At 39.0% G+C, this 15,576-nt stretch overlaps 1 protein-coding gene across 3 annotated transcripts in view; it reads right to left on the reverse strand.

The window, feature by feature from the left end:
- Window positions 1-1,409: 1,409 nt before the first annotated feature.
- The window catches only part of USP22 (ubiquitin specific peptidase 22), a 260,877-nt gene continuing 246,710 nt past the window's right edge, over window positions 1,410-15,576 (reverse strand). For all 3 annotated transcript variants that reach the window (XM_051999488.1, XM_051999495.1, XM_051999479.1), the window contains 5 exons: window positions 13,645-13,771; window positions 12,622-12,713; window positions 11,226-11,288; window positions 10,045-10,194; window positions 1,410-5,364 (listed from right to left, as the gene is read on the reverse strand). In XM_051999488.1, coding sequence (XP_051855448.1) covers window positions 5,322-5,364; window positions 10,045-10,194; window positions 11,226-11,288; window positions 12,622-12,713; window positions 13,645-13,771 — 475 coding nt within the window. In that variant the 3' untranslated portion in view covers window positions 1,410-5,321. The remainder of the gene's footprint in view (window positions 5,365-10,044; window positions 10,195-11,225; window positions 11,289-12,621; window positions 12,714-13,644; window positions 13,772-15,576) is intronic.

Raw genomic sequence — 15,576 nt, forward strand, 5'->3', positions numbered from 1 at the left:
ACTGAAGCCTGGTGTCAGAACTTGGGGCAAAATCTAACTCATCAGTTATTATATGCCTAACATGAGAAAAGCTTAATTTATGAAAATTTAGCAGTTTCATTGCCTTTCCCCACCTAAAGTTTCAACTGTAGTTACTGTTCTTGACCCCAAAGCACTAGAAAGTATTTGTTGACTCTTATCATCAGTGGGAAAAAGCCTAGGCAAAGGATTTGTTTACCAACCAAACTATAGCACAGAAGATCTGTACATTGAGAAAACCTTAGAAATCAGCATAGATCACTGGAATCAAGTTAACCATGACCCTGATTGGCCAATGACCCAAAGCAAAGTACTGACTGGGCAGGTACAGAGAGCCCTTTCTGTAGAGCTGAGATTTGAACCTATTTTGTGTCATAGATTCTTCAGGATGTTCACTGAAGCCTATGGACTCCTCAGAATGATTTCAAATAACAGAGAAATGCTACATTTCAGTTTGAAGAGGTTAGTGAAAATAAAAAATATCATTTTTCTCCCATCCAGGAGTTGGATCCCTTGAAATCCCCATGTTTTAATTCAATGTGAGTCTTTCCTCATCCTGTCATGTCTCATCTTCTGAGGGCATCAAGAACTCCTTCTTCTATGGAGGTTTATAATTGAGGGAAGTCACAGAATGTTAGACCCACCCAATCATTTCATAGACATGGGAATTTAGGTCTAGAAAAAAAAATGAATTAAGTTGCTTCAAGTCATATACTTAATGAGAGGTAGGTTAACAATCTCTTCAACTCTTCTGTCCTTCAGTAGAGTATGACAGAGCACACTTACATTTGTAAATCACTAACATCTCATCTGACTCTCATTACAACCCAGTAGAAACCCTCTGGTTGTTAAAATACAGTGATCAGTAGGAAAAGAAGGAATGCTATGAGCTTGGTTACCAGAAGATCTGGGAATTTCTATGGACTTAAACAGAACCTGATGCTCATACAGAGGAAAAAGAGATAAGAAAACTCTCTTTTCCTGGTCAATATTGCCATTATTCTAAAAGCATAAGGCTAAGTAAAAAACAGATCCCAGAAATAGGTTAAGGAAATAAAAAGACTAAGATCTGATAATCTTTTTAGTCCAGAGAGGTAGACTTCCCAGAAAGAGACCAAAAAAAATAAAAAGTCTGACTCAGTGGGGGTAGGGGCTGGGGAACCAATGCCCACCAAGGTGAAACTGAAGTTCTCATTCATTCAGTCATTCATTCATTCATCCAAGGACCATTTGCCTTCCAGGGGGCTCTGCACTGGAGACTAGGTAACAAAAGAAGAGTGACAGGGCACCTGCAAACATCCAGACACACACCCTGGGCCATTGCCCATTCCCCACAGACACCCTCTTTCTGGCACTTAGGTGCTCAACAAGGGGAGAAAGCAGCCACGTCCCAGAATAGAATGTAGGCTTTATTATGGGAATCTGAAGGACTACAAGCCATCAGGGCAGGAGTTGAGGAGCTCCTCAAATGAAATGAAATGAAATGATAGGCAATGGAAGGTGTAAACATCTTGGTAATAAAATTCCCACCTCCCCCACCCACGGGAATTTCATTCAAACAGTTTTCTTTCAAAATGAACAAAACCGTTACCTGAATTTTCAAAAGAACAGTCTTTGTACAACGAAAAGAGCACCCACCCACCCACCCACACACACCAAATTTCAATACAATAGCACTCAGGAAAGTTTGAGCAAGTGCATCAATATACACCAGTACCCCAAGGTTGCTGCTGCAAGGGATGATCCAATGACAGCTCTTGTGAGAGCCAAGCGGAGGAAACAGACCAGTCCCAGACCAGCCACTGAAACTTGGAAAGTTACCAATCTTCTGTCCTAAGGAAACCAGATCAGCGTGGGACGACTTAACTATTTTATGCAGTTGGGTCACTTCTCTGGGCAACTGCCCAATATTTCTTTCTCCCATCCCCTTGCTGTGGCTGCCTCAAAGCACACAGTTCAGACATTTGAAGGGGAAAAAAAAATCCACTTTTTCTTTTTTCTTCAGTAAGTTGTTGAAAATAATGGCAAGAACATCTCCAGAAACACACACTTCTCAACGATCTATTTTTCTCAACGCATCAGGGTGCCACAGCTGATCAGTTACCTGGTGATATGATGCACTTTGCAGAAGTCTGAACACATACAGAGGGGTGTAGTTACCAGGAGGTAGGGAAACAGTCCTTCCACTTTTTGACAGCTGGACTGGGGACTAAGAGGAGGAAGCTCCCAACACTGCAGTAGGTATATTTGATTTCGGTTTTGAATTCAAGTCAGCACAATAAAGTCAGGTTCCACTGCCGGATCACGGGCAAAGGCACCGACAGCTGCAGCAGGAGTTTGGAGGTCCCAGCGTTCTTGCACTTTGTCAGGACCAGGAAGGCAGCTTTGCCAGTGCACTGTCATACCCCACTGCCTAATGTCACCAAAATTACAGAGGAGGGATTTTCAGCAGCAGCAGATATAGAGGTAGGTAGTTACAGATGCTTCAGCAAAAACTGAAAACTTTTCAATCCATCTATCAAAGTGCTTGCAAGAACAATGTCAAGAGCAGGTGACAATCGGAACAAGGAAATTTAATCTGGATCCAAAAAAAAAAAAAAAAAAAAAAACCTTAAAAAAAAAAAATCAACGTCCTAAAAACCCCCAGTGCAGATTCATTGGCTCTCATCAACTCTGCCTTAAGTTTTGGGTGCAGATGATGTTCCTTCTGCCTGCACACATGGAAAGGAGGAAGGAAGGAACAAGCAAGGAAAGCGGATGAAGCAAGGGGTGGCAAATTTGGGCAAGGTAAAGGGGGAGACCGGCCCCACCTTCCACACAACTCCGGCTACTTGGGAGCGGCAATTACAGAACGGCACAAGCAAGATACTGGGGTGAAATCAAGCAAGAACTCGCCCAGCTTGGAAACTAAAATTAAAAACACAAAAAACTCCCAAACCAAAAACAGCCAGAAAAGTACAGAGAGCAAATAAATGATTTGCTTTGTTTGCCTTGCATGCGGACTCAGCATCAGCCACAAGAGGGCGCGCTTTCCAGCCTCCTCCGCAAGGGCTGGGGAAGGAGCCAAGCCAGTCCTTCACTGCAGACCTGTTGCATTATTAATTAAAAGGCAGCGGGGGGAGGGGAGGCGCAGAAGGGAGTGCCGCCCTTAAAAGCGTTCTCTCCCAAGTGTTGGAAGCTCGCCCTGCTGGGGACGTCAGTTAGAATCTGGGATGGTCCCCGGCAGGCAGGCAGGCAGGCTGCAAGAGGGAGGCCAGAGCGAACGCGCTGGGTCAGTCTCTGAAATCTGCTGCTAATCACTAAGGAAGTTTGCCAGTCGGCCTTCACCCTGCGGCTGCCATTTTTATTAGTGGATAACTGTCGTGTCAAAGCGTCTTCTCGCTTCTTGGACCTTCGGCCGCTGTATTAAACTCCTACTTCTATTCAGCTCCAGGTTTGCAAGCCTGACTGTTTGGAGGTAGACTAGGATTCCCAGTATTGAATGCAGCTTGAGGGGATGTTCATTTAAGAAACTGAACATTTAAGACAATTTCCCCCTCCCCCAATCACTAGGATGTAAACGTAGGAGTTTCACAAAAAGAGACAAACACATTCCAGGCCTGGGCTTGAACAGGTAGGTACATGCAAGCTACCCGGATCACAAGAAACCTCTTTTTTCAATTTCCTTGTTTAGCTTTTACTGCCCAACCACCTTCTTTCCCAACCTTCCGCTCTCCCTGAAAGTCATAGTTTTCCAACATAGGGAAACTATGTACATAGAGGCACATAACCTATTAGGTGCAATCCAGGTCTAGACACTGGCTTACAGGACAGGACAGAAGAGATTGGTAAATATTCAGTGGGAAGAGAAGGGCAAAGCCCAACTGGTTCTTTGCTCTGAACTCTCAAGAGGCACAAAGTGAAGAATATCTCTGTGCCTCTGGGACTGCAATTAGGTCTATGGCACCAACTCCTGGGAAACAAGCATGGAGAGTTACAGCCAGTGTCTACAAGGGCAGAGGGCCATAACAAGAAATGCGCTTGTGACAAAACAGGGGAACCAGCTCACCAGCTGCTAAGCAGTGACAGGAGGGGGGGGGGGGAGGGAAGGTCAATAAAACACAGCATAAACAAGGAAAGAGCTGGGTTTCCTTAACAGGCGGGTGTAATGTGGGAAGTTCAACAGAGGCAAGAGCTAATTGTCTGCACACCCCCACCAGGCACCAGCAGCAGACAGATGGCAGACCCTCCAAGCCCAGTTTTCTAAAATACTGCACATCTTGGGGGAGGGAGGGAGGGAGAGGAAAGGAAAGAGGGAGTGGAAGAAGAGGAGAAGCAACAAAAGGAGCAACTCTTAAAAATCAAGACTTGGTCACAAGTTTAAAAAGGAAAAGAATTCAAGACCACTTTTACAAGCACAAACATGCCAATTCTTTCACCTTGCTGATAATGGCATTTGTGAAATTCATCACCATGAAAAAAAAAAACACAAGAATAAAAGGAAAATAAGAAAACACCAATTTTTAGAAAACAAAACTAAAAAGAGGGCTCATAGTAGGCTCTGTGCTGATGCTTTGGCCAACAGTCCAGGGCCAGGTTACCTGGGGAGCAGACATGCTTGGAAACTTGTGTCAGTACTGAGGCTTCCGTTCCTCAAGCCGGGTTCTCCTTTATGATTGTTGAAAAAACAGAGCCTAATAGTTTCATACTGTATTTATTTAATAACTAAAATTCACAAATAAAAAGATACTTGCAAAGTCCTTTTTTTGTTGTGTCATCCCTGTCTCCTCCACTTTACTGCTTTCAGACTCATATGCATTAAAAAAAAATGGGTTTGGATTTTTTAAACCTTTTTTTTTAAACTTATAACTGTTATATGATTGGTCAGTTGGAGCTGAAGCACCAATGGAGAAGATGCTTAATGGAGATGAGGGTATATCCCCGCCTTCCCACCTTTTTATTTTTATTTTTTTTTTAAGGAACATTGGAGATGTACCAGTGTCAGAACTCCTCTGCTCCCATTTCCCCCACCCAGAACATTCCTTTTATTTTGTTTTCCTCTTTATGAGACTTGACTTTAGCCTCTTCCCCCTCCCCCCCTTTCTGTTCATTCAAGACCATGTGGATGTCGGATATTGTTCATTTTTTCTTCCGACAGGCCCATGAGCGGTAATCAAGTAGGTCCTAGTACACAGCTCAGTGCTTGTTGTTGCTTGTTGTTGTTGTTGTATGGGCTTAATTTTTTTCATTTCAGGTAGGTCTGCATGTCATTGCCAAAGGCTTGCTGAATTCCTTTCACTTTTCTGGAGAACTTTTGGATAAGGCTACTCATACTCCAGGAATTGTTTGTGATAGAACAGTAAGTACCTGGGGAGGGAGAAAAGAGTCAATTTTACCTACTAGTTCTTTTAAAAACCAACAACAACAAAACAATTACTTTAAAAATCCCCAGATTGTTTTTTCTCAGAAAAAGCCCCAATCCTAGAGACCCCAAGATAAATCTGGTACAAAAATGCCATTGATTTTAGGGGTTCCTGTAGATAGACACTCTGCTTGAGTTTTAGCCATGCTCGTTCCTTTTGTTTCAGATTCAGTCTATAAAACAATTTTAAAAAAATTTTCATTAATATTTTTTTTGAGTTCCAAATTTAATCCTTTCCCCATCCACTGAGAAGGCAAGCAATATATCAGAGATTTAGTCTTAAATGTCCAGTCCAGCAGCTGGATACCTTAAGTCGTTTCTTATGTACCTCTACATATTAGCTAACCAGTATCTTAGGTGGATGAAGGAAGAAAAGATGTAATGATGCTACTTTTTACTTATATACAGAATCTACTTGGAGTGTTAATTATAATAAAGAATTGAGAGGGAGAAATTTACAATTTTCTTTAAACTCACACTAAGAGAAAATGGAAAAAAAATCACTCCTAGACAAAGAACTTTTATGCATGCAAATGCACCAACTTTCATCTGATTATTTCATGCTAAAAAAGCAATTAATTTTCCCCCCATCATTCATCAGAAAAAGATTCAGATTAGAGCTGGTTTATAGATCTTAAGGGGAAAAAGTTGATATTTTTGAAATTATGTTAAAAAAAAAATTGAAAAATGTGTCTGATCCTTAAGTTTCCTATCATTCCACAAATGTGTAATGAATATACCTAGGATCACAAAACTAATGAAGCAAGATTTGAATTGAGGTCTGCTAGACTCCACATTCAGTACTTTATCTGTTCTACTACACTGAGAAGTTCACCATTGAGATTAAAGACACAATTAAAGAAAGATCAGGTAGACAGGTCACCAGGAGGCAAGGCTAAGGGCTAACTGTCTTAGAGTTAGGACAAAACAGCCTGCTGGAAAACTGGTATTTTCTGACTTGCAGTGTCACAGTGAATAAAACACATTTCTTGAATTAACTCTTCATTCTATAACAAACATTAAAATGCAGATGGTATCCTAATGCCAAAATTCCTTCTCAAGGCAATAATAGTGAGAAATATCCAAACCCGAGGGGGTCTCTTTATCAAGTTCGTTTTGCATTGCTCACTGTTGCATAAAGTATAGTCTTAGATCTTCTGTCCTTTCTTTTTTTGGGGATACTTTCTTGGGGAACTCCTCTGTTCATGTAGTTCCAATTACTGCCAGTATAAAAGACTTTCCCAGAGTTACACCCCTACTCTCCAGTCAGTTCCATATCTCTGACTTCCAGAACTTGCAACATCTCTACGTTGACTGCTCAGTCATTCAGACTTCCATTATCTTTAGATGAATTTAGGATGTGTCTGTCTCCCTTTCTCCTCAAAAGGGAGCCAAATCCTAATATCCAGCCAAAACCTAAAACATGCCAAAAGCCAAATATCATCCTAACTTCTTCCTAATTTTCCCATTCCTTTCAAAGAGTGGCACCAGATTCTCACCCGTTTCTCTCCCTTTTATGTATTTCCCTTTGCCCCCTCAATTCCATTACCATCTTTTATTATTCCTCAACAATCGGGTTACATGGGGCCTTTTCTCTTCTCATCTCCTTTGATGCTACTCTATTCAAGGACCATGTTAACTTCCAACCCTAAATGACAACAGTCATCTCTATCTCCTTATCCTTCAGTCCAGTCTTCAAAATCCTCAAATACTGTATCACATTATTCCTCTGACTCCAGAATCTACAATGAATTCAATACTTGTCTTTGCTTACCTCTGTTCCATCCAGCAAATCTCCTTAAGGACCAATTTTCATGATTTGGTCATTCATCTTATTTGGAAACCCTGCTCTCTTGATTCTTTCCACTACTCTATGTTCTTTCCCATGTTCTTGTTCATCAAATGTTCTTTTAATACAGATATACTGAGGAATTATGTTTCTGGACTGTATGGGAGGCAGCATAGTGCACCTGGTAGAAAGCAGCACAGTGCAGTAAATGCATAGCCACTCAAAACCAGGAAGATGTGGGTTCAAATCCTAACCCCACCCCATTGATGGAGGAACCCAAATAACTCAGCCTGTTGTGTCCTTAGGAACTCTCTAAAACTAAGTCCCAGAGATGGTGCTATTCTGTACTGGTAGAAGGAATATTTTCATCTAGGACAAAGGTGGGGGAAACTTTCTCCCCACCCCCATCTTTTTTTTTTTTTTTTTGGCCAAGGGTCATTTGGATATTTATAATATCATTTGTGGGCCATATAAAATGATCCTTATAGAACTCAAGCAGTGGGAGATGATTGTAAGTGGCTTTCAGCTTATCACCTGCAGTTGCCTAATTTCATAGGCTTCATATGACCCTTAGGCCAGATGTTCCCCATTCTTCTGTAAGTACCCAACTCTAAATGAAATAACCGGCCTATTCTTTATCCCTAAGCTTTAATCTGCTTTCATTTCCCCCCCTCCCCCCATATATGTATGTTATTTATCTTCAACTGGCTTTTATAAACAAGACTATGCTTCTTTTTTCTTTTTTGATCTCTCTTCTCAATTTCCAGAGTATCTAATTTCATCTGATAAAATAAAATATAAAAGGAGATAAATGTAAATTCCTATACTTACATAAAAAACCCCCAAACCAACCCTGGAAACACAGGGTGCAAGCTACACAGCAATTCATAAGAAAAAGACATGGGGCTTTTGTTATCTTCTGGGCTCAATTAACACTATGACTCTCAGTAAACTAACAAAATCCAGCACCCCGGATAAGGAGCCCTTGGGAAGCAGGAGAAGCAGCATCACATCCAGAATAAGATGCTATATGCTAGCATCATTTCTGAGCCACATTTTAGGAAGAACATGTGATAAGGAGAAAGCCAAGCCACATGAGGGCCAGGTGAAGGACCTGGCACTATGGTTTGAAGAAGAAAAGCTTGGGGGGTGCAGGAAGAGGAATAGCACAACTGCTATCAAAGGGAAGAGGTATGAAAACTTGGGCTTTAATGTAAGGCATGGACAAATAATTATTCACAACTCGAATAGCTTCTGTCAAGAGGCAGCAAGGTAGCCGTCACTATGGATCAATGAAGTTAGGTATTCTGAGCAAAAGCTGGATGACAATTTGTCATGAATATGGTAGGAGAATTACTGGGTTTGACTGGATGACCCTTAAGAGACAGTCCAAACTTGGATACTCTAGGATTCTCATAGAATACTTAGCACATAGTAAGTAGCTAATAGATGGTGACTGATTTGCTCATCTTCCTTTCCTCTCTAAAGTGCATCTATACTTATAAAATAAAAGGAAGGTTTTTGAACAGAGACTTTTGAGACTTAAAAAAACCAAAAACATTTTTGGCCTTAAATTTAAAGGACATGGTCAGTTTTTTCATATTAAGAACTTTAACTTGAAAAATCATGATAGGGGCAGCCAGGTGGCCCCAATGGATAGAGCACCAGCCTTGAAGTCAGGAGGACCTGAATTCAAATCCAGTCTCAGACATTTAACAGTTCCTAGCTGTGTGACCCTGGGCAAGAAACAACCCCAAGTGTCTCAAAAAAAAAAAAAAAAAAAGAAAGAAAGAAAGAAAAGAAAAGAAACAAAAAAAGAAAAATCATGACTTCACATTTAGTGAAGAAAGAAAACCTGCTGTACCAGCTCAGAGTTCACCTGCCTGGGCCTTGTGTTTAAAATATCCTCCATTGCCTTCAAGAGGGAGAGTAAAAGGATTTTTTGGACTAATGTAGCAAATCTTGTAGAAACCTGCTAAATGTAGCACAAAGGAAACTGAGTATGAATATTTGCTCCAAGCAGTAATTAAAGCATGAAACCAACATCTAGTATGACACTAACTATATATAACACAAGATACTCATCTGAATTCAGGACATCATCAAGTTAAAGGAGGAAGATGATTATTTGAAGCACTTTTACTGAGTTTCAGATTCTGGTTCACTAACTACAAGACCAGTATGACAGGGGAGGGGGTTTGCAAGGGAATCTTCTGATTTTATTCAGTTTTGCTTTCCAACTGGTTGCTGCAGATGAAAAATTCAGGATCCCCTGCACAGATCCATAGAATATTAGAACTTGAAAAGACATTAAGGGTCCTCCTGCCTGCTGAGAGAAGTCAGACCCAGGGAGGTTAGATGATCTGCCAAGGCCACAATTAACACAGAGCTTTTCTCTACTCCCCCTACTACTTCCCCCCAAAGGTGAATCATAACAGATTAAACATTTCATTTGAAAGGAAAAAACCAGATTCTGCCTGCAGTACTTCTCAGTTTATTCTGTTTTATGTCAGGCAGATCTCTCTGAGAAAAACTTCTTAAAGTGCAGTTGGATAGTGACTTCTGATCCCCACTGAATATGCTACTATGACTTATGCAATCCATTTAAAGGTTTGTGTCTTGTATTTCATTCGTTTTCCGGTGGTATGGCATGGGAGATATCAGCAGAGATATCTCAAAAGGCATTCTCCCCAGTCTGGCCTTAACTAATTTAAGGAGCCAACGGGAAAACATTCCATGATCTGGATAAAATGTGAATTTGCTTTAGATCCAGAAGGATACAAAAAGGAAAAAAGCATTCCAGCCACTTCCCCCAACCCCTCTGTCTTAGACATACCCTTCACTGTCTAGAACATCCTTAATGCTAGCTTTAGTGATGATGGCATCATCACATTTGAACCACTGGTCCTTGTGTTGCCGAATGAAGCTGGTATAGTGCCCACTCTCCAAGGTTCCTTGGTGATTAACTACTGCAAACAAGGAATACCTGGTGGGGAGAAAAACAAAAATATAATTAACTCAGTTCTGGTATCAATGGAAACCCTACCATTTGGAGGGCAATTATAGACCTTGTTTATAAAGAAAACAGAACAAAAAACAGGCTATTGTATGGTCCTATAAATATTGAAAACCACATGAATTACAAGTGATAGGCAGAAAGCTATGGTGAAGCAGCAAAGGAAAATAAACCAATATTTGGTGCCACTTACTCACTGCCTAAAGTCAGCTGTTTAACTGCATTTTTTTGCATTCACATTAAAACAAATGGCTTTACCTGCCTTGTGTGAAATAAAAATGAATAGTAGTAATATATAACCTCTTTTTTTCCCTAAGGGATTGAAAATGCTTTCTCATTCATTTTTCATAATAACAAGACAAAAGGAAGCAAACAGTGAAACCTTAAAAGAATCAGCATTCCAGTCAGGTTAAAAATTTTTTTTTTTAAAGCTCCAATGACAGAGCTGAAAAGGGAATTTGGATTTCTCATTCACTTGCTCTTGTCTTTTACCTCCATTCAAAAGGAGATGCTTTTAAGGAATCAAGGAGAGAGACTTTGAACACTGAGTTTTAGAGGTAGGAGTGCCATTTAAAGAGTAGCCATAGGGGAAGTCTCATCTGCACTAACAGTTTCAAATAGTAAGTGTTCATGGTTATTAGCAAGTCAAGTGGCCAAAAGCAAAGCCACAGTTAAGAGAAGCTCAGAGAAGAACTCATGGTACTACAATATGGCCAGGAATTCACTTCACCAAAGCTGAATGCACTCAGGCCACCACCCTCCTCTCCTAATACAGGGAAATCTTTTTTCTGCCAAGGCCCATTTGGATATTTATAACACCATTTGTGGGCCTACAAAATTATCAACTTACAGAATTCAAGCAGTGGGAGGTTATTGTACCTAGCTTTCAGTGGATCACTGCCTGGTGGTTACCTTAGCAAAAGATTTTGCTAGCCTTATGGCCCACAGCTCAGACATTCTCCATCCCTGATCTAATAAAAACTGTGGATTCCATCACTTACTTATTATCATTGTTTAGACTATCCGTTGGCTGTTGATACTGTCCATTCATTCTGCTCTCTTTACTGTAATATAACATATAGAAGATCAGTTTTTCTTAACATAATAGATAATGTAGTTATCATGCTTCCTCCCCCACAAATAGAATCTCCTTGAACAAGAGCAACTGTCAAATTCAGATGATATTAACAATTAAGTCTTGCATAGGAGCCATTCCTCCAAAGAGAGCAAAGATTCATGCTTAGTACAGAATGTCAACCTTATTTATTTTATCACCAATGTACCTCCTGGGGGACAGTCAGACAATTTGGGCTTTAAAGCCTGAATGGGTATAGAGTCTGCTGCTGTGAAGTGCTAACAAAATTAAGATACTTGATAATGATAACTAAAGCCTTCCTAGAAAAATGAATTAATAATTCAATTGATCCACTCTTCCAGTCATGGATTCTTCTTCTTTGAAGTGATAAGGCACTGCTGATTATTTTATAGAAGGTCTCTTGATTCAGTGACTAGACACAATGGACTATCTGATGCTGAGAGCTTCAAGAAGTCAGACACATACCAATATTCAACAACTAATAGGAGATATGTTGATGGTTAGTAACTTCTGGAGAATAAATCTCAACTGATATATGGTAAATGATGTGGAAAAAAGAAAACTGAAGTTGTAATATAAAACATGTTTTGAACTTTCAGAGTCTTTTAACAATATTTCTGGGCCAATTCTATTTTCTAAATACACAATTTAAATGTGAAACCCTCTGAAAATCCAGGGATAATGATCTAAGTAAGAACAGTACTCAATTATTTATTCTTCACTTATCAATCAAGGACTGTTTTGAAGTGACTTCACAATAGAGAACATTACTTGAGAAAGAGGAGTGGCAGAAAACCCTCAAACTTACACATGAGTCTTTTTACATGTGGATAAGTTCTATTCCTGTTACCCAAGCCCTTGCAAAGGTCTAAGGGCATAGTGATACCTCTGTGTTAAAGGCTATTTCAGCATGAGGGCTGATAGATCAGACCCTAAGCTGCAAATTCAGTAAGGCCAGAGAGGTTCCTTCCCATAAGAAAAGAGCCTTTGTGTTAAATCAGTTGTGATCTACACTGGTGGAGAAAGTAACTCCCATTCACACCTCCAATCAATGAAATGAGTTTTTAAAAGTGTCAAATTAAGGGCTACACAGAGAAGTAAATACTAAGCACTTGAAAAACAATATAAAAACACATTTTTACCTCTTTCAAAATAAAGACAAATCCTGTCATCACTATTATCAAGGTGGTTCTATTTTCTGTCATAGCTGTCACTCAAAAAAGTTATGATCCCTCTTAATTAGACTTACATTAGAAAACATGCTGTTGACTAAGCAGTCTAGAACTTCTAAGGAGTCATACCTGGAGGCCATAAATGGTGTCATGTCCAGCTCCAAAGGGAAGGAGACATACGTAGTGATCTTTCGCCTCAGTTTGGCTGAGTGTTCAAACCGCTATAGGAATAAAGGGGAAGGGACAAAGACTTTTTCAAACAGTCTACAAATAAACTCCATAAGGATTATTAGGATGACAGCATTGTGGATCAGTCACTTAAACTCAATGAGCGTTAGTTTCCCAATCTATAAAAAGTGTCTAAAATTATTTATTTACCCAGTAAAATTTTGGTGAGGAAAGTGTACCAGAAACTAGAATGTAAATATTTACTCATTTTAGAAGGCCTTTTTTTTTGTTTGTTTTGTTTTTTGTAATTGCTTATTGGTCAAATTGGAAGACATTGCTTATTTACTAATAAAACACCTACAGTGATATCTATGACTTAGGATGACAGTTTCAAAGCAATAGAAACCCAGCTGAGTAGGCAGGCACAGCCTAATAACTAAACTAGGAAATTTAAACTATGCAAGCAGATAGAAAGTCAAAATTTATAAATCTGGCAATGAGAAATGAACATGTTACTTCTTTTGACAACCACATAGGTTCAACCATGGCAGGAAATTCCTCTGATTTGATTTTATAGGCAAAAGAACGAAAAAAAAAAAAAAAAAAGGTTTTACAGATGAATTGTGAACATATAAATGGAGAACTGGAGGCACAGCCTATATCGTAACAAATGAAAATCATCCAAATCAAAAATAAGCGAAGACAAATGTTCTCTTAAATGGAGCTGTTATTTAAAGAGTAACTCACAAAGTTTATGTCACATGTCTAGTTAATTATTCTTTGTTTGCATTGTTATAAAAATTCTCTCAGCAAAAGACATGAAAGTAATGAATATAAGTTATCACCTTTAGTTTCTATAGCAACTCTAACCTCACATGTTCATTCATTATTAAAAGATACCCTCGGTAATAGAGCCTAGGAGAAAGGGCAAAATCCAGCCCACGGCAAAAATGGTTCTGATCAACATTTGTTTGGCAAACTTACTTTGAGATGAAAACAGGCCACAATGGGTAATTTCTTCATAGTGAGTTGTTTGGTAGATTCCTGGTAGCTATGGCAACCACTACATTTGATTTTGGCACTGCTTCCTAAGTGCTCTGGCCTTGTAAACCTGAAAGGATTAGGGGTGGAGACAAAGCAAGTTATTTGTTTCTACTTTTCAAGGAATAATTCAAATTTCCTTGATTCCCTTAGCTGAAAATAATAAGTCATCTTCTCTACATTTTATTGGTAATCTCCTAAAATACCCATCTCCTCTGCCTTATATTAGAAGCATACTCAGTCCCACCCCCCATAATGCTACATAACATCATTTTGTATTTACATTGTTAACACATTCTAACAGAACTTGATTTATACCACCATTCAACACTTGAATAATTAAACTATCCAATATCTCACTTAACATTGTGTTTTTATGCAATATAATGGCAGGTAATTAAGGACATATGTCAATATAATTATCCACATACCTATTTCATTTCTTCTATTAGATTTAAAGCTTTTTGAGGGCTTGAAATTGTCTTGTTTATCTTTGTAACCTATAATATCCAATATAATGCCTTATACAGAGCAGGCACTCCATAAATGTTTACTGAACTGAATCAGTATATAGTATAGTATACAAGAAAGGAAGATAAATTTGTTTTCTTCTTTCATTGTCCTCCATCCCTTTTCCATAAAGTACCAGGGGGCTCAGAGAACAGTGATGAAACATATTTCACTTCCTCAAGGTTCAATGGTGGGGAGCTTTGGGTACAGAATGTTGCAATCACTGTTTAAGGCAATCATTTTGTCCATTGGTTTTGCTTAAATGTTTTTCTGTTACAAGGGAGAATTCAATGGGGCAGGGTATATGTGGCATCAATATATCTTAAAAATACATTGCATCTGCGAAAATGATAAAACACATTGTGATTTTTAAAATAACAGTCAAAATATTGTATTGGTAACAATGAAAGAGTCAAGGAGTCAAGTTAGGAATAAGGAAGTCATTTTGGGTAGGTTCTTTGGGGGGGAGGGGTTCTGTAAATCCCGTTCTATCATCTCAGTTTAAAACTAGAAATATGATTTTCCTGCATCTTAGGCATTTGCCAGGAGGTTAATGGCCACTTCAATTCATATGAACAATAAATGTTCTATCAAACTCCTGACACTGCCACTATTGTAGTTTAGCCTACATTACTCAACACTTTCTAGTTGTATGACCCTGGGCAAGTCATTTAACCCTAATTGCCTCACAAAGAAAAAAAAAAGAACACAAAACTAATATAAAACTTGGGGTCCAAAATGTAGTAAACCTTCATCTTGTTATCAAGGAGGTATTTCTCAAAAAAGGATTTCTGAAAGTTTAATAAAAGACAGATCGTAAAGGAAGAGGTAACCCTTGAAATAAGTGCACTATAAATTGAATACCTACTTCACGGATTATTATTTTCCTGTTTCCTGACCCACAAAGAAAAAAAGACCAGAAGAAGCTTTCAAAGATTAGTAATCCTTCTACACAAAGTTCTGGATTTCTGAAAACAATAGTTAGTGACTGAACAAATTAGGCTGAGAGAATAGGTTTGGACCTCTAACTTAGATGCACAAGCCACATTCTCAACACTTTCTCACATAACCTACTCTACTAGCCATCTTCATTGATCAGTCATTTAACCTTCTTAGGATTCCATACAATCATTATTGGGCAATTTATATTATATAGCACAAATTAAGGATCAAAGGTTTTAATGTGGAGACTTTAATCTTAGCAGCTTCTCATACCAATTTTCTTTATATCTACTTTAAGTACATTTCAAAGCAATGCCTTATTTCTGAGTTCTCATTTTGTCCTCTCAGGAACTCTCAGGAACCCAAATCCATTATGGGGGATTAAAAAGTTTCACTGCCTTCTGCTATAACCAATTACTTCCC

This window comes from Antechinus flavipes, chromosome 1 (genome assembly GCF_016432865.1).
Source record: "Antechinus flavipes isolate AdamAnt ecotype Samford, QLD, Australia chromosome 1, AdamAnt_v2, whole genome shotgun sequence".
Classification (NCBI taxonomy): domain Eukaryota; kingdom Metazoa; phylum Chordata; class Mammalia; order Dasyuromorphia; family Dasyuridae; genus Antechinus; species Antechinus flavipes.